A 27141-nucleotide genomic window follows, 5' to 3' on the forward strand; every position below is an offset into this window, starting at 1 on the left:
CTTGGGAAGGCCTCAGACTTTGGGCCTCCCGGGGCTGATGCCCTTGTCGTCTCCAAGGATGGAGAAAAGCTCAGAAGTGATGCAGTTTGGCATTAAGACCCCCCCGCCTGCCATGCAGGTTGGGGCCTCCCCACCCTGTCTCTAAGCCAGGAATTATTCTGTCTCATGGAATCACTTAGCAAAATAATTTAGAATTTGTTTTGGTCTATTACGTTGGTGCCAACCAATAAATGCCCGACCACTGTTCTTATGTAGTTATGGAGTTCTTAAAGTGATGCCCAAAGGAGTCTGTCAATTTAGTTAGGGCCAGGCTGCCAGATGTAATTTCTCTTCGTTGAAAAGTGGTGTTAAATATACAGCAGTCTGGGAAAAAAACATGATAAAACGGTAATGGGCATTAGATTCAAAACAGAACCCAAGAAATAAAAACACTAAGATAGGTAAAGAGGAGGAAAGTTCACAGCTTCATTCTTTGGTATAGTCCATCTCACAAAGTGTATTAACTGTACAGAACTAGGAAAAGTCCAAAATAGTTCGATATATTTAAGCCGTTTCCTACATGATGCAATGAGATTCGCATTTATCAATCTGCTTTTCCGTGTCATACACAGAAAAAAAAAAAAAAAGAACAGGGAACAAATTTCCAAGGATGAAATTTCCACATTTATTTTTCTTTCATGTGCATAGAAAATGGCAGTGAAGTGTCCTATGAAAGAGGCAAGGGAATGGGCATGGCGCTGCTATACCAGACTGCACTTTGTGCTTCAAAGGTACACTATTCATTTTGAAAACAAAGGATGTTGTAGTTTGTTTTTAACTGCTAACGATTCCTTGGGTTTCCCGTTTGTTTTTTAAGCTGTCAGTTTCTTCAAATCTCTTTTCAAATGACACACTGCGTTACAAATGATGGCACTCAACCAATGTGGCATTTCCATATTTACACCAACAAAAGAAATTTACAAGACACAATAGCATACAATCTTGACATTTAGTAATAGCAATAAAACATGAAGGGCATCCATTTTATTATTTTTTTTCTGTACAAACTATCAGAACATAACTTATTCACATTAAAAAAATCATCTTTAATTTGATTTGACCTACACATCCCCCATCTCATTTCACCCATTTCACAAACCTCTCATCACATCGCCCACACCTTCACCAGACTATAGAATCTACAGGTAATTAGATCTAACGCCTAAGTAGAGCTTAGAAAGTCCTCCCTCCCAAAGGTTGCCTCACTTCCCTGATAATTCCTCAAAAAAGAAAAAAAAATTCTCTTCACTCATTCCTTCCATGTCACTTTCACATTTCATCAGCAAATCAGCAAGACGGACTTCTCATCTCAATCCAAACAAGGTTAGAAAGAAAGAGTTCCTCTCCCAAGCATTGATGCTACACCCACGAGTCTGGGGACCCTGGGTACTGTTCTGATCTGTAAGAAGGTCGTTTAGTGGAATAAAAGTCTACATAATTTGTGGTCGATTTCAGTCCATACTGTGTTGAATAATCAGTAGAAGCTGGAAAGTGAACTCGGTCATCAAAATAAGGATCTTCATAGCTATGAGGAGACTGCAAATACAATCTGTATGCATCAAAGTTCTTTCTGTTGGAGTCATCTTGACTATAATACAGCTGTTGATGCTGTTGACAAAATGAAAAAGCAAATAAATCAAGGCAATTTTTGGAAGTACATGTTTAGGGAAAATTAACGTGGGCTTCCTGCTTCATATTTTTAAAGCAATTTTCAGTGTTTGTGAATTTATGGTTGAAAGTTGTTTCTGGTGCATACTGTATGTTCACTAGTGGACCGTAGGGATTTTACACTATGTTTACAGGCAGGCCGGCAGTTTGCTCAAGTCCTTTCCTATGGCCTCTAGAAGTCAGCGCCTTGGGAGAACCCAAGACACCTCCCTCCTTACTAGAGGCCGAGTTCCGTGCTCTGCTGTGGAGGAGCCTGTGACCTGGGCGTGCCCAATGAAAGGATAGACTTGATTTTTGCTTTGACACAGGGAAACCATTAGCACATTAGTTAAAGGTTGGATTTTTGGGCTTTGGATTGTTGTGTAATTGCACAACCATCTTTTAAAACATTTACCTCAGAGATGAAGATTGAGTCCATCCCTCAGTTTTAAAAGAAACATGTAAAGATGTTTATAAAAAAGAAAAAGAAATATGTAGTTTGGTGAACAGTCACACTTTGGAAACCCTGCTGGCTGTGCTTTTAAAGGAATAAGGCAGTCTCTGGGCAGGAGAGTAGCAAAATTAGAAGAGATACGTGAGCACATACAATTCTAAAGGAAAAGACTTCCCCAAGCTGGGGCTAATAATAACTCCATCTGTAAGGAAGCAAGGTGAAACACAGGTGGGCTTCATCCACCCCTGCCCTCATTTTCTTTTGTGTTGTCTTATCTCTGACCTCACATTAATTTCTTCAAACATGTTTGGAGAAAAACTGTAATGATTCTAATGTCTGTCTTTCCCCCGATCATGCCCAAATCCCCCTCTTAGTAAGATGTAACATATTTATCACATAGGTATCAACACCACGTTCTGGAACTAAACGCATTCTAATATTATAAGGATTTCAGAGCTAAACTTGCTTTTTAATTAGAGTTACGATTCTGAGGCTATTTCTCCTGGCTAAAGAAGATTATGAGTAACTTGAGAGGTTCTTCTTCTTCCATCTACAGAGAAAAGATGACGTGAAGGGAGGTCTAAGAGCATCCTTTTCTGCAGAGCAGGATACAGGCTTGTTTGGGAAACCCCCAGTTGCTCATGTGTTAATGGAAGGTAAGAGGAGAGATCAGATGGCCCAGGTGGACATGGCATCAGGAAGGACCAAAATGAACTTCAAGGCCCCTCATGAACGCAGAGATTGAACGTTACAATCACTAGTCCCTATTGTGATGGAGAGTGGAATTCACCCCTGCAGGGCTGGGTCCACTCTGACCTCTGAGCCTAATAGAGATCTGGCTGTGGACTCAGGTGTTTTCAAACCACGGAGGCTTGGATGCGAGGGAGTCATGAAGATGGAGAAAGAGGTGTACGTACAAAAAAGAACAATGAGAAGAGAGAATGAAGTGTGCTTACCAACCTTTCCGCACCCACAGGATGGAAGAGATTTTAAAGATTAACAGGAAAAAAAAAAATAAGAGTGGGGAAAAGAAACTGTTGGGCAAAGAATAGGAGTTAAAGACTTCTCAGCTGGTTGCCATCAGTGGCATGGTGGTACCAATTCGGATATGCAAGGACATAAGGCTATTGTGGAAGTGATTTGCTTAAACCACGGATGAGCTTCCGAGGAGCAGAGATTCCCCCGGGAAAGCTCCTCGGCCCCTGCCGGGTGGGCCCAGCTCAGGTAAGTCAACCGGCGCGGACCCCTTACTGTGTTGATCCCTGCTAATCGGCCTTCTGTAAAAATGATATTGCAAATTCACCTGTAGCCGTCTATTTTGTTCTCTTGCTGGTGAGGAATAGGAACTGATGTAAATTGGTGAAGGTTTGCTGGAGCCTGTAAGAAAATATTTTACGAAATTAAAACTAGTGCTCATTACTCTGTCCCATTAGGTTGTGTGGACTCCCTGCTCTAGGGCTGGTGGCGTCCCCGACAGGCCCTGCCTTCCCCGGTGCCAGCACAGCCCCGGACCAGTCAGCAGCCTGGGTGCCCTGGATCAAGCCTGCTTGCTGCTTACCCAGGGTTCTTAGGGGCTAATGAATACGGCAAAGAGAGGCTGTGTGTTTCACCAAAAAGCAATGCCAATGCATAGCTCATCCAAAAAGGGTTCCTTCTCAACCTCGGGTTGAGCTCTTCCCACCTGTGAAGATTTCCCTGGCTGGCTCTGAAGAGCAGACTCGCTCCCTGTGCCAAGGAACACGGCTTTTCCAGGGCTCTGAGCTAGAGAACTGGGTCAGATGAGGGGGTAGGGAAACACAGTGGAACAAGCTCCATGCCCTCAGAACAGCGTTGATTCAAAATCCCAGGTCCTGGAAGGAGCAGGCACAGGTGTGTTCTAACAGGCCGGCCACCTGGGGGCACATCCTTGTGTCCACCATATTTAAGTATGTTTCAAAACAAAAAGAACCTGGTAATCAGATAGCTGTCTTCATGAGTCCACAGTAGACTCCCAATGATGTCATTGGGTACCCTTCAAGTACTGTTAAGGCTAGCAAAGATTTTTATTTTTTTTTTAATGAGGAAAATGAAACATATTTGAGGCAAATTAGTTTATTGAAGCAAGCAAAGAAGATACAGAAGGGCGTGCATGCTAAGGAGGCGATCTTTAAAATAAAGCAGGCTGCCGCAAACCTGAAGCAACAATGCACTTCAGTTGGTATGTGCATTTCCTCTGCAAAGAGCTTGGTGTTTGAAATGTAGCATCTGCAATTTTCTGAGCTATTAATTGCCATAGTAACAGTAGTTGATTAGTAAACAGTCCTGTGAAATCACAATCTTAAAGACAACAGCACAACTGAGACTGCTCCCCCAGCAGTTGTTAAATTGCCACCAGTTTTTATTTCTTTCTTTTTAAGAAACAGTTTTTTTTTGTTGTTGTTGAGAAAGGAGGGTTTCCCCCCCACTTTTTGGTAGCTCACACTGCTTCATTTGAAACCTGTAGAGTACTAATTTGCAACATAGTTGAGAATGGAGACAAGAGGAAACCTTGGTAACCCTTCAGGTTGGCCTTCTTTAAGTAAATTATATGCAGGGCTTTCTGAATAGGACATAAAAATATTAATACTGGGCAACATCATTTTTGTTATTCTTAAAAAATAATCACTCTGAGGAGAATCCCGTTATATATTTTGTTATTCATTCAAACTCTTCTCCACAAAAATGTAAATGGAATTAATCTCCATCCGCAGGTTTGAATTTATGAGTCAGTCCAGGAGATGTGGGCCTGCCAAGTGTCACAGAGCTCAGGGTTCTGGAACACACAGGGGAGGGGGGAGGGGGGCAGGACAAAGGGCCTGCGCTGCAGGGGAGTCGGAAACGCTTTCTCGTTTGGATACAGTGCTCATTTTATGTGCGGTCACCAGACCACTACCCTCACTTGTTTTTACTTAAAACAAGTGGAAAAGGCCCTGAAGCAGGAGATGCAGAGACTGGACCATGGTTTGCTGCTGGGGGACCATCTCATTGCAGGCAGAGGTTACCTCCCAGGCCACCGGCCAAGTGCCTGGGGACACGCGGCTTTTCGAGATACTCTATCACACACCCGACTGGCGTCTTACCAGGGTACAGGCCTCTATGTGTGGCATCCCCTTGGCTACCGTAATACTGCATAGGTGGCTGGGTCCTATCGTATTCAGAGCGAGGGTCTCTGATTCCTAACAGTGCTGGTGAGGAAGAGGTACTGCCGACTGAAGGGAGAGGCAAGAGGAGGAGGGAGAGAGAGAGAAGAAAGAGAAATCAGGCTGTCAGTGTCTCTAGAAAGTCCCCTCTGGAAAAACAAAGGTCAGTAATTAGAAGTGCACGTGGCTGGCACTAAAGTCAGCTCTTAGAGGTGCTGTGAGTCGTAGGGCAGCCAGCCCTGGGTCTCTGGAGGTGACCTGCAGGCCGGCCACTGTGAGGATCAGCACTGTCAACCCCCAAGCTTGCTAGAGAGCCACAGCACGTGGTTGCAGGGACCATGCGGCTCCCCCACTGACACGGTGGGTCTCAACCACCTGCTCGGGCCTTCGAAACCGAGTGATGGTAACTTCCCAGTCATGCAAGAGTTCCATTTGCTGCTTTATGATCTCAGTTCACTTACTCGTAACACACCCATCTATTATCCGTTATGTATAGCTCTTCAGTAAGTAGATGTTTTACGGCATGTTTTGATTTCTGATGATTTCAGAAATATCTGCATCTCTAAATGTGTCTGAATAAGAGTGCCCAGCCCATAAAATTTATAATTCTTTTTATGGTGATCAGCTGTCAGGGAAATTTATAAACTCCGTAAGCCCTGCTCATCAAGCTCATGGTGCTGAGAAGCCCAGGCCTCACCAAGGCCCAGCTTTTTTATCCCAGCTGGAGCCAAACATTTCATAATAACGTGTCTACCCATGGGTGTCCTGCTGGGACATTTTTGCACAGAAGGAAAACATCTTCTTTTTCTCATTAAAAAAACATCTTGCTTGCAATGAAGTATCTTGTAATTAAGAGTGGTCACTTATTCACTGGATCCACTTCAAAGCGGCAGGCCCCAGGCCCTGCTACCAGTGGTTTTGTGTGCACGGATGCTTTCAGAGGAAGACTGACATCAAAATATTTTCCCTAGAAAGTCACTTCACTGACACACAGTGAGCATGCATGGGCAGTGTCTATGTGCTTCTCATCCTGCCTACTTTCTACAAGGTAGGAGGACAGAGGCCATCGCCACCCACCTCCCATAATTACATCAGCAAGATATGAGATGTGCCCGTAAGCAGATGCCGTGCTAGTGCTGAGGGGTGGATGATCAGTCCTCAGAATAAATGGAGAAACAAGTGTGAATCAGATCCTACCTTCAAATGGAATCCAGAGAGGGACCTAGGAACTTGGACGGGGCCTGTCAGCACTGTCCAGTGTGTATATTTAAGAGGTCCTCAAAACGAGTTCATTGCTTAGTGACTATGTCCTGATTTGTCTGAAATTATTCTTTTGTCTGTACACATGCCTTTCGTTAAACAGCAAACTCTCTTGCTTCTCCGGGCACCCCTCTTCCTGAGTCTCTAAAGAATCCTGAGCATTTTTATAAAGCAAGACAGCCTCAGGCTACACCTGGGAACCCAGCAAGATGTACCAAAAACCAAGCAGAGGTCTCTTTCAAGAAAACAACTCATAATTTAAAAACTAAGACATAAATATACACCATATGCAGTAGGCAGAGATAATTTTTAAAAATTCCTGGTACAAGCGGAGACGTCCAATTATGTGACAAGAACCACCAGTCATATATTAGTCTTTTTGGTCACATTTGTCCACATGAGAAATAAGACTGCCAGCAGGAGCACAGTTGAATACAACAGGTAATATTTATATGTCAGAATGGGAGATTTAAAGCTGAATAGAAAAAGATATTTATTACTTTTCCTGTTTCATTTAGTTAAGAATTAAACTTACAGGACTGAATCGACTTGGTAGTAATATTCTGTTCTTACATGCAAAAAAAACCCCCCCAAAAAACAACCCCCCCCGACAAAACCCAGTCTGAGCCTCAATACATTCTTTCTACCAAATTAAACACCACCAATAGGTAGGTAGTGTGGTTGTCAAGATTCCCAACTTACAAATCACAGGGAATTCCTGTAAAGCCACCTGCAGGGCCTGCTCCCATTAGCCATGGATGCTGGGGGTCTGGAGGGCAGCCAGGGGATGAAGCTTTAACTGCTGAGGAGTAAGGCGCAGGTGGAGATCACGGCTCTCCCAGGCTATGGGTCTAAAGCCCGCGTCTAAGGGATTCTTTCTAAGAGTTTTCACCAAGAAAACGAAAAAAATCACTTTGAAGAGATTTCAGATTTAGGGCCTGCAGGCAGGCAAGGGCAGCCATTTTCAGGCACAACCTAGTGGTTCTCAAAGTGTGTTCGTCCACTCTCCTGTATCCGCATCACTGGCCCAGCTTATTAAGTGCAGGTTCCCAGGCCCCTTTGCAAACCTAGTGAAGCAGAATCTTAGGGGGAACAGATGCTATTGAGGACCCCGGGATACTTTTATGCGCCATAGTTGGTGTAAACTTACATAAACTTTTAAAGCAGAAGGAGGAGAGTGGGTCTGCTGTATACAATACCATGTAATTCCCAAAGGAGGCTTTCAGCCTGAAGAGCAAACTCTCCTTTCCTCAGTGTTTGGAGGTGACAGGCTTAATCAGCGTACGTTCGATCTCTGAATGGGAAACAATGTTCTGTCACACAAATGCTCTCACCAAGAAGGGGAGTTTACCCACTGACCTGACTGAATGACAGGTGACATCTGTTGGTTGGTGGTAGACAACGAAGGATGTGATTTGAATCGGTCTCGCTCTAATGTTGACACAGGTGTAATAAAATGGTTCTGATTCCACCCATCCTGTGGAGTTAAAAGAGGAAAAGAAACCTCTCAAAGTGGATAATGACATTTCATTACAATAAATGATTACGAGCGTGTGCTCTCACGAATGCTAAGTATGCCAGAGCTATTCTTGTAAGTTACCTTTTTATAGATGCTCCGGAGGTCCCGATATTGCCATAACGTATTCAAGACCTGGGCTGCTGCCTTCACCACCTTCAGAGATGATCTAGGCAGAGAGTGGGGATGTTAATGAACATGGGCGGCTCCACTTGAAGAGACTCTGGCAGCAAAGCAATGGCCAAGAGGCCATCACTCCAAGGACCAGGGGGCAAGGAGGCTGCTGCTAGAAACCACCACCAAGGAATCAGGTGTACCTGGGAGTCAGTCAAGTTCAGGGCTGGCCAGAGGTGGCAAGGACCAAAGAGAGGCTCACAGGCACTTGGCTCTGTGGTCAGAAGCTGTGGTCGGGATGAGCCCACGACTTCTGACCATGATCACACATCTCAAGTGTCTGAGGACCCTCCCAAGTTAACTTAAGTTACCCCCCACCCCCATTATTAGGCCTTCATATGAAACATGTTCACTGCCTTCTTGTCATTTGTGCCTCTTTGTAAACAGATGTGTCTGTGTGCTCTAGTGTTTGACTTGGAAAATAAGGTCAGGTATTACCTCCCCTCTCCCTGAGGCCTTCCCGACCAGTGTGTCTGAAATTGTGACAACCCCTCCTCGCCCTGGCAAGCCCAATCACTGTCCCCGATTTTATTATCTGCCTTTCACTCAGCACCATCCACAGGCGCTGCTCATTCCACTGGTACCTTGTCTGTTCCACCCATGGAATGTAAGCTACCTGCGGGCAGGTGTGAACTGCTCACTGCTGTAGCACGTGGCAGGTGGGCAAGAGATGGAAGCTTGGTGAGTGAATCAAAAGGAAAATAAGTGTACGTTCAAAAGACAGCTTGATTTGATCCAGGTTTTCTGAATCTCTTGTATTGGAAAAAAAAAATTAGACTTTTTTTTTCAATATACAAAGATTTTGGCACTGGTTCAGCATTTCTCCAGCCTGTTTTTAATGCCTTTCACGAATAAAGCCTATCTCACAAAATTCTGGGAGCACTAAATGTGATTTCGGTTACTCTTACAGGAGAGGGGAAGGGAGCTGGAGGGGGAGTTAGTGGAACAGGGCCTTAGCTTTATCTGTAATGTTTCGTTTCCTTTGAAATAAAAATGAGTGTGTTTGCACTTATTACTAATGAGATAAAAAAAGATACCTAACAGAAAAGGACTGAAAGGAAATATGAATAATGTTGGTAGCTGTGGTTTCTGCGGGGTGAGAATATGATTTGCTACATTATTCTTCAAAAGTATACACAGGGGCTTCCCTGGTGGCGCAGTGGTTGAGAGTCCGCCTGCCGATGCAGGGGACACGGGTTCGTGCCCCGGTCCGGGAAGATCCCACATGCCGCGGAGCGGCTGGGCCCGTGAGCCATGGCCGCTGAGCCTGCGCGTCCGGAGCCTGTGCTCCACAACGGGAGAGGCCATAACAGTGAGAGGCCCGCGTACCGCAAAAAAAAAAAAAAAAAAAAAAGTACACATAGTGTGAGTTCTAGTACTGACACTCAGCCAATTAATAAATGTTTACTACTATGGGCCAGTCTTTGTTCTAGATACCGAGGATGCAGCAGTGAATGAAAAGACAAGGCACCCGCTCCGGGGGGGCTGTCAGATGCCAGAGGGGTCGTAAATAACCCCGGGGAAGCCACTGCCGTGTGCAGGAGGAGAGTGGGGGGACGGGTGGGCCATTTTACGACTGATCGGGAGGCTACTGTCCTGTTGTATGGGACAAGCAGCCCTACACTTCCAGCTTCCTTGAAGGATTCTCTGATCTGATACTAAGGCAAATTCACAGTCACTGCTATAGCTCCGTGACAAGAAACCTTCCATTTTTGCCACCAATTCTCTAATCCCTACTTCTGCTGCTTCATCACTTGGGTGTCACCCACAAGAGAGGTATGATCCAAGCCCAGGGCACATCCTGAGGCCACACAACAGGCTCTGGCTCTGCTGCACGTGGTGATTTGAGGTGAAATATTATTTAGGTGAAATAATCCCAGAACTGAGGATTTAAGAAGATGTTCTTGCAGAACAGGCCCTGGAGCCTGGAGCAGAGCCAAAGGTCCAAGGGAGATGGGGCCCCAGGTTTTCCTCCTCATGAAACGTCTGATTCTTCCAGGAGTCAAAACGGCCAAATGTGGCTTTAGGGACAGGAATGACGGTAGGGGTGAGGGATGCTCTAAGAAAATACAGAGCAGAAAAGGGGCCACATGACCACAGATACCTCTCCCAGCAAAAAACAGGTTTTAACTGCTGGAAACCGCTTAGCTTATTGGCACGTGAGAAGTGCACAGATAAATCCTTCCCAATAAGCAGTGTATCCTCGACCAAGGCCCTTGTCACAGGAATGAGGGCCTGGCGCTGGCGTCTCCTTGCAGCAGACTTGCCTGTCTCCTCTGCCCTTGGTTATGTTCACCAGCTTTTCTATGCCCCCCGAGTCAGCCAGGGCCTTGGCATTCTCCATGTTCTTGCTGGTGACCTCGTGCAGGGCGCAGCAGATGGCTGCCACGGTCTCATCCGACAGCACGCTGGGGCTGGTACCACCCGGAAGCCTGTTGACCAGGTCTCGCATGGCGTATTTACCTGCCCGAGGCAAAAGAGAGCTCATTCCACTTTTGGAAGGGACCTGGTTTTTGTTATTGTTGTCATTGAAAGGTTGTGACTGTGCAGTCTCTTGAAAACAAAACCTCAAAAGAGACAATAACCGGAAAGAAAAAATCCACGGTAAAGAAGAAATAACAAACATTTTAACTGTATGGGGCAGGTTAACATCTATGGCCATGCTGCTCGAAGAAATGATTGGTTTATAAAACCTTACTGCAAATTGCTGAAAGAAAATGTAAATCAGGGTATAAAACTGGGTGTAACAAACAAGTTGCTTTAGTTCCACTATTTTCATTAACAGCAAGAATAAAGGAATTATGACAGTAAATTTTACTCTCCATTCAGTTCCTATGCGTCATATAGGAAATACAACTTCCTCTTAAAGCCTTTAAAAACTTTTCTTTGAAGAAATTTTAAGCTGGACCAAGTAAGGCTGCCAAACAATTCATGAAATCTTTCTAGATCTCAACATGTGAACTGGGTACAGTTACACTTTTTTTTTTCAAAACTTTTGAATTTTATCTTATTTTTTTATACAGCAGGTTCTTATTAGTTATCTATTTTATACATATTGGTATATATATATATATATATATATCTATATGTCAATACCAATCTCCCAATTCATCCCACATTTTTATCAAGTTGAGGGTTTATATCAGTTGGTCTGACATCAGTAACAACATGCTCGTTTCTTTTAAAGAAGACAGAAGTATAATTCTGGTATGAAGATTAAGGGCATGTTACGTCCCAGAAGTAGTGCAATAATAAAGTTCCCGACAGGACCAGGCTGGGGTGTCCCTTTGCTACTGAGGCATTTCCGTACAGATCCTCAATTCCCCTTACTCTTCTCCAAAAAGAGATTATCTCAAGCTTTTTCCATTTCAGTTACTGACTGACAAACTGGAATAACTGTACTGCAGACAAAAGAAATTAACTAAAACTCAAGTAAATATTTTCTTAGCTTTTCTCCCTATGCTAATAACTGAGTGGATGCTAAATGGGGTTTTTATTGAAGACCTATTTATACACAATGGCAAGCAGAAGAAGACAGGGCCTGAGTACACGCCGCATAATTTACAGCACGTCAAAGTGAAGACGCGGGCATAACTCACAGAGAACGTTGTTAGGAAGAGTGGAAAAGCAGTGATGACACTGTAAGCCAGAAGATAAATGTGGTTTTTAAGAACAGATGATAAGTTAGCACTGGTGATTCTGAATACTCACGAATGACCAAAAGGTCCACGACATGTAATTCGTCACTTTGCTACGGCACAATTTTAAACTGCACTCTGGAGGCTTGGGAGAAGGCCAGTCACTCGGTCTGTGAGTGACCCTAGTGGTCCCTTCAGAGCCTGCAGCCCAGACAGCTGGCTTGGTCAGACTCAGTTGAGTATGCAGCAACTTTTGTGAACTGACAAAACTTTGTTTCCTCGTAAAAAACGGCTCTGGAGAGAAAGTCCATGGCTAGCGCTGGTGACGGATGTGAGGAGAGAGTGAAGAGGTCAGAGAAGGGCATGCTTCTTAGCAACAGAAGTGCTGGGTAAATCAGAGTCCAATACTGGTTATGGGAGGGGCTCAGACCACACAGGAAGGCAGGGATCTTCATGGGGAAACAAGAAAAAGTGACTCCTGAGACAGCTCAAGAGTACTCCAGCTGGGTAAAATAATGCTCATCAGCGGAGAGAGAAAACACGCGTGAAAGTTTAAAAGGGGGTGAGGACATTCACAGAAAACACAGGGATGCACCGAGAGAAGGCGACGCCCCTGAATATACATTCGTTCTTCCCCAAGGTCTTAGCACTCATGGAGCTGGCTGTGCACCCTCTGCTCTCCCATCTCTCTCCTCCCATTTGTGGAATTACAGGACACAAGGTGTGTGTGGCCAACACTGTTTTTTAGCATTAAGAACTCCCAAACTATACGGGCTTCTTATAAGAAATTCAAATAATATAGATGTAACAAATAACTTAAAAAATATCTTTTTAGGGACCTAAAGGATTTCTCTCAAGGAAATGTGGGATCTTGGAGCTATAACACATCTATTGGAATCAGGCATGAGCTGGCTATGAACAGGGCATGGAAGAGCCTCCTTTCCTCTCCGGGGGGTACAATTTGGCCCAAAGAGACAGTGTTTTAAGAGCAGGTTAATCCAGGCAATAATTTAAAATAGCACGTCTACCAGGCACTGTGTGAGGGGCCGTGGTGACTCCTCGTAGACACTCTCTGAGGTAAACATTGTTGTCCTTGTTCCTTTTCTCTCTCCACCTTTGTCTTGCTCTATCATGGCAGGTGTATTTTAATATGAGTTCAATATATATCCACTAATCCACATAAGATCTTGTCAAATTTTCCCTCCTTCTCCCCGACCTGTCATCGGCTGTAGGACTGGCGTGGAGCTGGGGGGTTTACAAGGGGCATTTTCACAGCAAGCCCACGGTGACGAGTGCAGGCATGGGCAGCTCCCTTTCAGAGATGGGAACCAAGGCAGAGTTTTCAATTCAGATGAAGGAATGAAGCCCACATGGGCTCCATACAGGTCACTCCAGGTTATACAGCCAGTGAGCAGCACATCCAGGGTTTAACCTGAGGTCCACTGGAGGGTCTCTGATCTTTTCTTTTCCCCACACTCTGCTTGGGATGTGGCCATGCTCTGGAGGCAAGCAAGCTAAGCTGCCGTGGGTGCACAACTTTGAAGAAGCACTCATTCTCAAGTTCATGCAAGCGCCAACCCGACGTCTGGATGGACCCAAGGGTGAACGCCTCCTAAAATTGTGCACCGTGTGCCTCGCTTGCCTTATCCTCATCCTGACCCTGCCCTGGGGTCAGGCCTTGGAACAGTGCCTCTGTTTTAAGGCGAGCACTTACACAGATGTGAGAGGGAAAAGCTATAAAACATTCATGTGATTTCTTTTTTTAATTTAGAACACGGTAGTGTTGGAGAATTAGCAGATACGTCTCAAAAATCAGAAAAGGGAGAATTAAACCTTTTTGGTTGTTCAAGAAATGACTCTCTGGGAAAACAGATACACCAAATCTACCAAGCAGTTTTATAATGTATGACTGAAATTGCTAGCTCTTCTGAAAATTTACCTTCCTGATCCAGTGTTTAATGAATGAGGCTGCCTCTTGCTGAAAAGGAATGGTCAGAAAGGACAGACACATGGGCACCAAACATGCCAAGACACCGGGGACTAGGACTGAGTTGCTAATCATTTTAAATGTCATATTTTTATAAATCAAAAGAAGAGTTTTATAAACGCTGTTGTTTCTCTCTTTATAGCTCACCTGGTCACCAGAACATACCTATGAGCTCCTTGTTGCGGACATCTAGGGCCATATTCCTCAAGGCAGTCGCCACAGAAGAAACAACTCTATCATTATCCATTCTCAGAAGTTCTACAAGGATGGGGAGCCCTTTTTCTTTGCGGACAGCTGCTCGGATGTACGCTGCAAACTAGGAAATAAAACAAGGTAATAAGTAATATAAAACAGAGTTCAACTCTCAGATGTTACTGTTGCCTAAAAAAAGATGTTTCCAAAAGATAAACTAATAGATTAAATGTTTTCTTTCCAACGGGAGATTACATCTGTGATGCCAGTCAGGAGAAAACCAGTTTGGGAGAAAGATAAGCTAGGATGACTGATTTAAAAAGAAATCCCAAAGCCTGAAAAGCTCAAGCCACCATCTGGCAGATATTTTTGGGTAGAAAAGAGAAGGCAGTGATTATTTTCTACTTCAGCTACATAAACATGATTAAGGACGGATGGCGTGTCTTCTCTGCAGTTGGCCCCAGGCCAGGTCCAGAGGCTATAAATAGGATGGCAGAGAGGGTAACTGGTCAGTGCACATTAAAGGAGAACCTGTTTCCATCAAGTCATTTCTGCCCTGTATTCTCTGCAACAATATTTACAGTTTAGTAACCTCTCAAGGAAATTGCTTGGAAAAAAATCCCTTGCCTCAGAAGAAGAGGAATTCTCCAGGAACACTGAGCATTGTAATTAATACACACTGGTGAAAAAGTAAGTATATTTGTGTGCAAAATGCTTTACCATTCAAGATTAGTTAGCTGCTGCTGCTATTTTTTTTTAATCCACAGTCAAGAACTTCTTTTGTGATTAAGAGGCAAGTGTGTAAGGTGAGTCAGTTTGGGCACCGTATGAATTGGGAACGAACACTAAGTCATCGAGAAAACAAATAAAAAAAGTAACATTTGAAAATGGGTCTTTAATCTTGTTTTGAGTTTTCACTGACATTTTTCCCAATGCAAATTGTCTTTCAAAATTTAGGATAATTGAAAAATGTTGCTCATAAAACATCTAATACTTTCCTGCTGTGGTCAAGACACGAGGACACAGATCTTCCAGCCACTTGTATTATTTTGAACATGAAAATATGTGACTGACTACTCAGTCTCCTTAATACCAACAGAATAGATTATTCTAATAACACAAATAAAAGGAAAAGATGCATTTCAAAGATCCTATTAGCTTCCTTCGGATGAAGTCAATACTCCTATTTTCCAAATCAAATGATATCTGCAAGAGAAATAGAATACATGACTTGCTATCAGGTAAAGGACTTGGGCAGCTTTGGCAACTTCTCTCTCTGAAATCTGCAAGGACAGAACCAACACCTATCTCGCTTGGAGACCAACTGGCTCAGCCCAGCCCTGGGCGCCTCCCTTCCAGAGCACTACAGCCATCACCACTCCCAGATAGCTTCTGACTTATCACATCTGTGGCCATGTTTATCTTGTTTTCTTAATGAGGGCCAATATTTTGATTTACTATTTTAGACACTTTTGAAATCACTTCCATATAATGTTTATATTTTAAACGACCTTGCCATTTAACGTTTATTCACTAAAGATCCCAGAAAATAAAATTCTACAACTCAAATCGTATCTATTTTAATTATTGTCTTTTTTCTTATTATCATCAAATGAGTCTCAGGTCATAAGAAACTGGAGGTGAACACTGAGTCACCAACATAAATATTTTTGATACTTATGTGCTAGGCCCTCTCCTGGGTCCTCCAAATTTATCTCATTTAATCCTTAAAACCGCCAAATGAGGTAGGTATTATTTCCATTTTACAGATGATGAAACTGAGGACAGAGAGATCTGAGGCCCCCAGCTAGTAAGGGGGGTGGGGGAGGATTCAAGGCCAAGGGGTCTGGCTCCAGAGCCAGCACTTAGATGTTAAGCTATTAGCACTTTTAATTTTTTTTTTTTTTTTTTTGCGGTACACAGGCCTCTCACTGTTGTGGCCTCTCCCGTTGCGGAGCACAGGCTCTGGACGCACAGGCTCAGCAGCCATGGCTCACGGGCCCAGCTGCTCTATGGCATGTGGGATCTTCCCGGACCGGGGCACGAACCCGTGACCCCTGCATCGGCAGGTGGACTCTCAACCACTGCGCCACCAGGGAAGCCCAGCACTTTTAATTTTTTAAAAATTTATTTATTTATTCACTTTTATTGACCTATAGTTGATTCCCAGTGCTGTGCCAACCTCTGCTGTACAGCAAAGTGACTCAGTCACACACATATCAAGAACAATAACAAAATAGCCATGGTGTCTTAGCGCTAGGCTGTAATTATCTGTATAGATTCATTAGAGCATCTGGCCGCATGAAACAAACCTTACCTAGGCCTAGCAATGCTTTTCACTGTCACAGAAAAAACGATGGCCAATTTTCATTTGGGGAGGGGGTGATGGAGGAAGTAGTCAAAAACAAGCATTATAGTAATTCTACTAAAATATACTTGTTAGGAAATTTCTAGAGGTTGAACTGTTTCAAACAAGGATTGTCTGGGAAGTTGTTAGATGACATTTAAAAAGTTTTGAGAACTTGCTTATAGTGGTAACAGTAGAAATCACCTTCAGTTTTCCTAAAGAAGTCACACACGTATTAGTGGAGGTGGAAACTTTGCCATGTGTATGTTCTATAAGTGTCTGAGACAGGAATGGTGGCCCAGCCTCAGCTCTAATTCAGGCCCTCGGCATCTCTCACCAGACTCCCCTACAGAATCCCAGCCTCAACTTTCCTCTACTTCAAATTCGCCTTCTGCGCTGCTGCAGACGGGATCCAACAGTGTCCACATCAGCCTGTGTCGTTGGCCTCCTTAACCCCTTTCAGCAGCCCCTCTGGTCCGAAGGTTGGGTCCCAGCTCCTGAAGCTTGGCCGTCAGGCCTGGTCACGAGGCCCAGCTCCACAGGGGCACTCCTCGTCCCACCCTCCACGTCCCGGCAAGCGGCTTGTAGCGTCCACCCACGGCATCCTCACTGTGACGCCTTTCCCCTGTTGTCCCTTTATCTGGTTGGTTCCCTGTACACCGCGACCTCGACTCTGCTGGCTTAATTCTACTCATTCTTAAAGGTTCCATTTGGGCAGCATTACCCTTCCAGGAACCCTTCCCTACGTTCTGGCTCCCCTCTTTCCTTGCCTCTCCCTCACCTGCTAGGCTGGGTTAGATGTCCTCTTCCAAGACCCCGCTGCACACATATCCCATGGGGTCTACACTGTACTGGCTCCATCTGTCTGTTTTTCTCGCCAGCCTTCAGCTTCTCATGAGGAAGGGCTACGTCATGTTCATCCTTGGATCCCCAGAGCCGACTGCTGTCTCCCTGCTTTTCTCCTCCCCCGCTTTACCAAACTCTAAACAACCGTGTCCCTTTCCATGGTCATTGCTGATCTGACTGCAAGAAGTGTGCACACGTAGAAGGCATCCTACCTTCCAGTTTCCGGCAGAGAGGTTCTGGAGAGATCCAGCAGAGCCTTCCAAGGTGGCTGGGTTGGAACTTTCTGCTAGAAGATTCAGATATGGTTTTACCACTGACGGATGCCACAGCATCTCAACCCCTTTGGGGGACTTCGACAGTCCTGGGATAGGACCAACTCCATCCCACTGAAAGACAAAGAGCACGCATTAGTGGAAGCAAATATGTGAACACAGTGTCCAACACCTGAAAACGTTCCTTTCTGCTAGACTCAGCTAGAGCTAAGCAGAAAAACTGCATCATGAGAAAAAAATTTTTTCTTGCCAAATATGTGATTTCTCACTCCCAGAGGAAACGAAACTTTAGAGTTTCATGTCAAGTAAAATGCTAACTTGATCCTCTTGTGGTGTTCTCTTTTTCTTCTTCTTCTTCTTCCCCCAGCAGCTTGGCTCCAAGTCTTTGCTGGGAGACTCTTTTCCGAGTAGGTCATCCAATTCGTTCAGCCCCAGCGGCCGGGCCTGGGGCACCTCCAGCTCCAGCCGATACGACAGGTTCCTCAGTGTGCACACGCAGTTCTCCACGGTCTGAAATCCAACACAGAGTAGGATTAAAACCACCGTGGCACATTAGTGCAAAGTGTTTCTGTACTGAGCACCAGTGATAGTAAAGAAATGTAGAACGTGAAAGAACTGCTTTTCCCTTTATGGGAACTGCAACAGTCTAAGGTCAGAACGGTGATTCCAGACTGTTGGCGGGACACCCAATGACAGAGTGCAGAGCCATCCGCAGTGCAGCTGACGATCTGACTGCCTGCTGAGGGAACTGTGCAAGGCTCTGGAGAAGAAAATGCCCAGGGCTCTGCCTCAGGGCTGCCGCAGTGGCAGAGATGCGCCCAAGTTACCAGAGCCCCCCCTTCTCACCACTGGGAATCCTCATCGTGACAGCGGGTGCGACCAGCCTCCACCCCGGGCGCAGCCCCTCCCCGCAAGTGCCATCTTTGTCGTCTCCTTCCATCTCCCCCCTCCCCCCGCCGTGGAAAGTTCCACGATCTGATCTCTTTCTCTGCTGACGTTTTGCCTTCTGTACATGGTCTTTTGTTCCTCAAAGTCTGTATCACGCCTCTAATTGGGAGGCTAACTCACTTCAACCAAGCGTGTCTAAAACCAAGTTCAGTTTTGCCTAGCGAGCTCCCCTTCTAACTTGCTTATTCCTCTCAATTTCATCTGCAGATCTTTTGGTTCAGGTGGAGCTCAAATAAAAACCTGGCTGTCACTTTGAATTTCTCCTCTAGCTCCCCCCCAATCCTACCACTCAGTCTTCTTTTTCCTCTTAGACCCCTGTTTACGACCCCAGGCCTGTTTGTGGCCCCTCTTCGTCCAGCCCATCCTGAACAACAAGTGCCCAGCCTGCCTTGGGACCCCTGACACTTTTAGTCCCTCCTTCCTGTTTCTCCCCACCTTCCCCGGACCCTGATGCTGGGGCAGACCCTGGATGGCATCACAGCTGAAAAATGATGAGCAGAATTCCTTGTGAGAGGGCCGGGATGGAGGAAATAGGAGGGGAGGATAAGGGGGACATGCTGGTAACAGAGGGAGTGGGTGAAAGACTGCAACCGCATGTAGAAAGGGGCATCCAGAGTTGGTACCGAGGCAAGAAGGGAAGAGAGGTTGGGGGGATTCCAGTGCCTGGACCAGGAACTTTTATTCAGTAGATACTTAGATCCAGATGGATTTGACTGTAGCAGCAGGGGATACGGAACTGGAGGAAAGAGCAGTGGGGCCATCACCTTGACGATGAGCCCAGGAGAAACCACAGAGAAGGTCTGGACCCTGGTCGATCCTTTGCCACATGGAGTCACTCAGTTTTCATGGTTCTAAGGCTATTTTCTTAAGTTCTCATGTCCCTGTTAACTTGTAATTTTTAGAGACAGTCTTGCTTTATTTACTTTGAGACAGTCTCCCTTTATTTATTTATTTACTTTGAGACAGTCTCCCTTTGATCTGGAGCGTGGCCTAACAAGGAGGAGATGGTCAAGAATTCCGGAAAGAGTCAATGGCACGTGGACGGCGGCGGCCGGCAGCTGCTGTCCTCTGCCACCGCGGCGTTCACGGCCAGGCGGGCACTGACCTTGCTGTCGTAGTCAGATGTGTTCACACACGTATGGATCACGTACAGCAGAGAGTCCACCAGCCCCTCACAGGATCGCATCTGCCTTCGCGCTTCCTCCCCCGCGGAGCTGAGATTCCTAAACAGGCAGAGGCACGGGGGAGCTCGTTAGCTGCGGAGCCTTACCTTAATGATCTGAGAACGGGTGACACAGCAGCACGTAGATCTGGTCTGAAGAGGCATTTGGAGCCTGCATTTTCATCTCGAGGGAGCTCACAGTAATAGCCAGCCCCCCATTAGCCACACAAATAGAAGGGAGCAGGGGCACTTGAACTTTGTATCTCTCTTGTGACGGGCCACCTTCTAACCTCCTAAAATAATTATTTTGGGGCTTATCTTCAGTTTCCTCATACATAAGAAAGAGGGAATAATAGTAATTACCTCGTAAGGTTGCTGTAAGGAAGAGATGAGCTGCTACATAGGAAGCAATTAGGAAGTGCCCACCATGTAAAAGGATGTTTGCTAGCCATGCACGGTTGCTGTTTTCAGACATCCTTTACCTCCCTTGTTAGGTCATAAGGTCTTTGCAGTTCCTGCACCTATTAAAATGTTTTGCATGTAGTAGGTGGTCATAAATGCTTCTTGAATGAACAGAGGAAACATATTTCTTGTATAAACATTTCAAGTTAAATAGGAACACTTGCTCATGCCACAATTTTTCTCATCTTTTTAATTATTAAAAAACCTGAAAATTGTTTTAGGTCTCATCCATATGGAAATTTGTGCTATCAATTCAACTTCGTGAATTGATACCAAATTATAAGGCTCTATTTTATGTGCCATTAACAAGGGTTCTAGGCTAACTCTGAGATTTTGTAAAACTTAGACTAGGTAAGGGGGATCGGGAATGACTTTTCACCTTTGTTTTTCTGAGGCCAGAGATACTATCACGCATGATCCCTCTACTGTTCTTTTTGTTTGTTTGTTACTAAAAAATATTTAATAGCCAAAGTAACAAAGGCACTGATTCATCATATGAAGGTGTCAACGAAGCAGAAGAGATGTTAGACTTTAACAATCAGTTTGAAGTACAAAGTCTGAATCAGCTGAATATGAACCATGGGAATAAACAAAATAATAAGCTGCATATCTGTCCCATACAAAGAGAAAACACTTACTATCTTCAACTCCATGTTAAATATTATCAAACCTATATCAATACTGACTGGCTACCAGAACATAAAAGAATCTTCAATCAATATTACACAAAATATATTCCCTAACTAAAATTAAATAAAATTAGAAATCGTATAAATTCATCTGCCCCACTTATTTGAGATATTAGAATACATACTTTTCTTTAATTCATGATTCTATTAGTTATATATTGCTGTGTAACAAATTACCCCAATATTTAACAGCTCAAAAAAAAATTCTTGTTGTATTATGGTTTCTCTGGGTCCAGCATTCAGGTGCTTCTTTAGCTGGGGGCCTCTGGGTTGGAGTTTCCCATAAGGCTACAATCAAGCTATTATCTGGGGTTATAGTTATCTGAAGGCTCAACTTCGGAAGGATCTACTTCCAAGTTCACACAAGTGGTCGTTCCCAGTCCTCGGGGAATCCACTTTCAAGTCCATTCACGTGACTATGGCAATCCGCAGCTTCTCACTGTTTGCCAGACGTCAGTTCCTGCCATGGGGGTTTCTACCTGGGGAAGCTCACACCATGGCAGCTAGCTTTCGCTCAGAATGAGGCAACAAGAGAAAGAGTGAGCAAGACACAGGCCAGTCTCGTTGTAACATAATCTCAGAAGTGGCATCTAGAACTTCAGAACTACTATTTATTTGAAGGATTTCACTCAACGAAAGGAGAATACACGTGGGCATAACACTAGCAGGCAAGAGTTTTTGCGTCCATCTTAGAGGCTTCCTGCTACAATGGTTTAAGAGAAAATAAAAGTAGAAAATATAAATTATTTATGACTGAATGACAACAGAGCGTTCCATAGCTGAAGTCCCTCTACGGTTCTTATCCAGGGTTACCTCCCAGCAGCTCTCAACAGCTGACCTCTTCTGTTCCTCTAACAGGGATCCGGTACCCCTCTGCTTTTCCTCTCATCTTGCTGTCTTCCCTTCTCAGCCTCTTCTGCCTGTGGTTCCCTCTGGAGTGCCCAGGGCTACTGTGGTCGCTTCCTATCTTTATCTTGGTGCTCTCCTGGGTGGCCTCCTTCTGCTCCTTGGATTTAATACATCCTATGGACCCATGACTCCCCAGTTTTTATCTTTAGCCCAACCCCTCTCTAGATCTCCAGACTCGTTTATCCAGACATTACATTTATCCACATGGATAGCTAATCAGACATCTCAAAGTGGACCAGACAAAACCCTCAGCTGCTGTCTCTCCACCCTTCCTCCGCTCCTCTGCTCGACCTCATCAACAGCACTTCCGTGCTCCCAGCTGATCCAGCCAGAGATCTAGGCGCTGTCCTTACTTCCTCCCTTTTCCTCGCCCCTCATATTCAGTCCATGAGCAAACCTTGTCAGCCTCTCCCTCCACAACGTACTCCGTTCTGCCGACCTCTCTCTGGTGCCTGGCCTTTGTCACCCTCATCATCTGCCTTCCTGCCCCCACTGTCGCCCCCATCACAGCCAGAAACCATCCCTACTCTTGTGAGTAGACCCTCTGATGGTTCCCCATGACACTTGGCATGTGGTGCACTCCTTGCTCTGATCTAAAAAATCCGACGTAACTGGTTTCACGCTGCACCTTGCCCATTAAGCTCCAGCCTCAAGCCCCTTCCTGCACCAGAGCCTGTACACTCCCCGCTCCCTTTGTCTCCAGTGCGTCCTCCTCCCCTCCCCCACCCCGCCCTCACAGGAGCAGCTCCTGTGGTGTTTCCGACTAGGCTTAAACTTCACCTCCTATGAGAGACCGCCTGACCATCAAAGTGACCACCTACTAACTCTTACATCACCCTATTTTTTAAATGGCATCTGTTGTTATTTTCTTGTTTATTTATTTACCTGTCTTCATCAATAGAACTTGGTTCTATCTGAGCCGCGACCTACTCTGTTTTGTCCATCAATGAATTTACACAGAAGGCATTCACCAACTGTTAATAGCCTTCAACCACTGGGGGAGCCTGAGCATGCGTCCCGTCCCTGGGCCTCCCCTGAAGCCTGGCAGGCTAGCTGAGGGCTCACGGCCTCCCCTGAGCCAGGTACAGGGAGATGAGATGCTGCCCCACAGATCAGCAGCAGAGGCCATGTGAGCCGTTCGGTGATGCAGGAATCTGAGTCAGGGAACTGGCCTGCCTTCTAGGAGCCTGATTCTTGTCGCCCCCTCCCCTGACCCAGTTACCCATCACAATAGCGGAAGGCTTCAGAGCAGAAGCCCAGGCCCCTCCCTCGAGCTCTGGTGTAGAGACGCTCACACATCTTAGCCTAAACAGTAAATAGCGCTCACTGTGTGTGAGACACTACACGAAGTATTTTATACAAGCTGAGTCTTCACGACTCTGAGATGTTATTATTACCCCTATTGTAAAGATGAGGAAACTGAGGCTCAGAATGGGACAGGAAGTCAGTCTGTCTGAAGCCAGAGCCCACTCTTGTTGTCACCAGGCCACTCTGCCCCAAGGTTTCTGTTTCAAGTTCCCAGTAAGCCTGGGAAACTGGGTGGAAATTGAGCTGATGAGAGTTCATGGCAAATAATGAGCAGCACCGTGTACAGTTAAAGGAGGCTTTATGGATTTTAAATGCTAAAGATAATAACTGAAAAGAGTATTTGGGCTCATTTTCATTTATTTATAAAACTCTAAACCCAATGGTTGCTTAAACCATACCTTTTTGCACCGTTTTAAAAGCAAAAAAGTTTTAACCATTACATTTAAAAAGACTGAAGTCTAATTAACAGACATTATATTAGCTTCAGGTGTACAAAACAATAATTTGACATTTGTATACATTGTGAAATGATCACCACAATAAGTCTAGTTACCGTCTGTCACCACACAAAGTTACCAAGTGTTTTTTTCTTGTGATGAGAACTTTTAAGATTTACTTTCTTAGCCTCTTTCAACTTTACAGCACAATATTAGTGACTACAGTCACCTTGCTGAACATTACATCCCCGTGACTGAGTTACTTTATAACTTGAAGTTTGCACTTCCACATTTTCAATTTAAACAAACACTAGGCTGCCAACACATTAGCAATCAGAATGTGACAACCAGAAAAATGCTGCTTGAGTGGAAAACACTGGAATTTTGACAGTAATTTCAGACTGAAAGGGCTGTTTTGACTGATCTATAGAAGAGTCGTTTATAAGATAATGTCTCTCAGGCCACTGCTCTGTGCTCACAATGTTCTCCTCATAGGATAACAAAGCCCAGTGGTCTAAATTAAAAAAAGAACTTGGAAACTTAGAGAGATATTAATAGAAATGAAATATTAAATCATCCTGAAGTCAACTTAGCTATGACACATATTATTTAATCACAGACTTAATCGTAAAGAAGAAACAAAAATTTACCTCAGGCAACCTGTCGTATTACGCAGAACAAGTGAAGTCTGAAATTTAATTTTATGATCGTCATCAAAAGAAGAGTTATTCCATCCAGAATGTGGAACGATCACAGTGTTTGTCAGGGTTGAGAGAGCATCGCGGATGATTGCCATCTTTACGGCATCACATGAGGATAAATTCCAAAGAACTCCTAAAGAATGAGATTTTAAATATCAGATCAATTAGAAATCCTGCAGTTTTGGTAATGAAATAAACATATTAGCTTTAATTGATGGGAATTCAGTCTGTCCCAAACCTAATCTATGGCCTGAATTTACAACCAGGCTGGGGATGGGCCTCTAATAAATGTTGACTGAACATATGTAAGCTTCTGGCAGTATATTACCAAGTCGTCCTTATCTTAAGTTTCGGAGCCTATGTTATCTATCAGGCAAGATGACTATGGTTTTGCAAAGCAAATTAGAGTTACTCTGTGAGGGGGAGGGGCACAATCCAATCAAGGGTCATAAATATGATGCATCTGTGATGGCTGTAAAAATGTGGTTCATTGTATCATCCCTTACATTCAGTGTTGTGTGTGACAAACCATTTTTAACATTTAGTACTTGAAAAGAACTTCTCTTTCTCAAAAGAAGGACACTTTCTCTTCATCACACTTCCTTTTCTTACTTTTGCTACCAGGAAGCTCATGCTTAAATATTACGCTTGAAGTAACTTGCACAAAGGGTGGTTACATTTGTCTTATCTCCCATATTTAGATAAGGTTTAAACATTTCTATTTCCACGTTAAGAGTTTTATCAGCATGTGCAAGTTACTACCATTCCTTTTTGGATACAGGCGAGACTAACAATAAATTAAAAGCTCCCAATATTGTAATTCGTATCAATATTGCTAGGACACCAGACCTTAAATGTAGCTTATTAGAGTGTTATTTGAATTATAAGCATATTAGAGGGTCCTCGTTTCTGTGTCAACCATAAGAGGGTTAAATTATTGTTATAAAGCACATATTTCCTAATAGTTACTCTTTTAGAAATTAGAGCAAATTCAGGATTATACCTACTCTAATGTCATTTTCACATTGATGCCTTTTCCTAAGTAAGAGGGGATGGGGTGGAGGAGAGACGGTACAGCTCGATCTTCAGAGCCCTACACTCCTGATGTATCCCTGGCAAGTTGCATCAGTCAGTATAGTGATTTTAGAACTATCAACACACAAAAACGCTCGAGGCCTGTGGAGGGGAAGGAGTTGGCAAAGCCTGCCTGTGTCCATGGAAGCACGCGAGGCTTGTGAACATGACTGATCTAGAGTGCTGGGCCAGAGACAAGGCTGAAAACTGCTGCTCTGGCTCTGGTGACCAAGGAGCCAGCCTGTGAACTGCCTGAGCAGCAGCCTTCTCGGGGCCTAAAATCGCAGGGCCCCTTATGAAGGAGGGAGGCGGGAGGAGGGGTTCAAGCAAAGGGCTAGAACTGAAGACAGTAAAACAATACTTGTGAACTGAGAGGACCGTCCATTCCCCACACACCTGCCCTGACCCACTCACACCATGGAGGGATGGTCGATGACAGAGGCAGATGCTTGGGCCCTGTCCTGGGAAACGCCCTGGGTCCTGACTCCTCTCTCACTTGGCTTTGATGTCTGGGCCTTGCTGACTGGGTTTCCCTTGCTCCCCCAAGACTTTCATCCTTTCTCTGCTCCTACCCTTTGGGGTGGGACAGCCCACCATAAGCACAGCTTTTCAGGACCTCAGCCTCAGTGGTGACCCATCTAGTGAGGCTCGGACTCGAGGGGGATTTGGACAGTTCAGCATCGGGAAAAGGAAGGACCCTGCTTTGCCTCTGAAGGCTTGTTTTGTCCACCACGACAGACCTTCGTTTCCATAACTATCCTGTGGCTGATGGTCCTGGTGAGAGGGCGGCGCACACTGCAGGTGCTTATGAAGTGGACTGAAACTCCACAAGCTGAGCTACTTCTCTGTGGATTCTGATAAAACTGGCTGCATGTATGTGAGTGGGTTTAAACCGGGCTCCCTGGACTCTGGGGGTTCCGCTTGGGCTCTTAAGGGCAGCCATGGGGGAGGTGGGTGAGAACTGGGGGCAGGGCTCCAGATCCCATCCCAGTTCACTGGGAACAGCTCCATCCTTATCTGTTCTCAATACTGGGCTTCACTGTATGTTTCTGTTTGAAAAAAGGGTTTTGTGTCTAAAAGGCATTTGAAAAGCACTGTATTAGGGGAAAAGTATCTGAGGACGGATGACCACAGAAGAGACCTTGGGCACTAAGGATGAAAAACCAAGTCTCTGGAGGTTGGTTCTGACCCAAATGATAGGTGAGGGGAGAGAAGACAGAGGAGAGTGGGTTGAGGCACAGAAGCATGGATGATAGCAGCCGCCACGAACAGGGCTTTAACATTTTCTGCCAGCGAGGCCAACCTCACCCCACCCGGCGCTCTGAAGGAGGCTGCCTAGGGCCTGAGTCAGCCAGAGGGGCAGCGTGTGGCCCAGAGGCCAGTGGTGGGGAAGGGTCATTTCCTAACCTCTCCTGATGACAGTTTTATAACATGCGATTCTGAAGGCCACTGGAACAGTTTTTCTCTCTGTGAAAGCATTTCAAAGTCCTCACTCCACGAAATTCTACACATGGGGGAGAGTTGCATTTTCCAATAAGCTACGTTCTACTTCACAGAATAAATGCATTCCAGTAACGTTAATTTAAGGCAAGGTTTATGCAAAGTAAAGTCTATCATACTGTAGGTTATAGGTATAAAATTAGATACATCTCTACGGAAAATTAAACAGTGCTGAGTCACACGCTTCAGGTGAAAACACGACTAAGAAGAGGGGTGGTTCTTACTTAGCACGTTGGATCTTGGAGCTGATGCCTAGAAGTTCTCCGACTGCTGGCAGAAAAGCTTGTTTTTCATGGTTCCTGCCTCCACTCCTGGCTACTTCTAAGATCTACTCTGGCAAGAGGAGAGTTCCCAGGTTTGTGGATTCGCCTGACTTTCTGTGCTGGAACAAGGATTTTGTCTGGCTCTTTCTTTTCCTTGT

At 44.9% G+C, this 27141-nt stretch overlaps 1 protein-coding gene across 16 annotated transcripts in view; it reads right to left on the reverse strand.

Annotated features, from left to right (window-relative positions):
* Nucleotides 1-511: 511 nt before the first annotated feature.
* PKP4 (plakophilin 4) overlaps nt 512-27141 on the reverse strand; it is a 251983-nt gene continuing 225353 nt past the window's right edge. For 6 of the 16 annotated variants that reach the window (XM_069540861.1, XM_069540862.1, XM_069540860.1 and 3 more), the window contains exons 12-22: nt 24096-24279; nt 19584-19701; nt 17849-18040; nt 17471-17644; nt 14039-14189; nt 10516-10711; nt 8159-8243; nt 7918-8035; nt 5239-5367; nt 3444-3517; nt 513-1647 (exon numbers count right to left, since the gene is read on the reverse strand). In XM_069540861.1, the coding sequence (XP_069396962.1) occupies nt 1399-1647; nt 3444-3517; nt 5239-5367; nt 7918-8035; nt 8159-8243; nt 10516-10711; nt 14039-14189; nt 17471-17644; nt 17849-18040; nt 19584-19701; nt 24096-24279 (1670 nt within the window). In that variant the 3' untranslated portion in view covers nt 513-1398. Of the gene's footprint in view, nt 1648-3443; nt 3518-5238; nt 5368-7917; nt 8036-8158; nt 8244-10515; nt 10712-14038; nt 14190-17470; nt 17645-17848; nt 18041-19583; nt 19702-24095; nt 24280-27141 lie in introns of all 16 variants that reach the window. The other 10 variants (XM_060016760.1, XM_060016757.1, XM_060016762.1 and 7 more) reach the window with 5 other exon arrangements.

This window comes from Delphinus delphis, chromosome 7, assembly GCF_949987515.2.
Source record: "Delphinus delphis chromosome 7, mDelDel1.2, whole genome shotgun sequence".
NCBI lineage: Eukaryota > Metazoa > Chordata > Mammalia > Artiodactyla > Delphinidae > Delphinus > Delphinus delphis.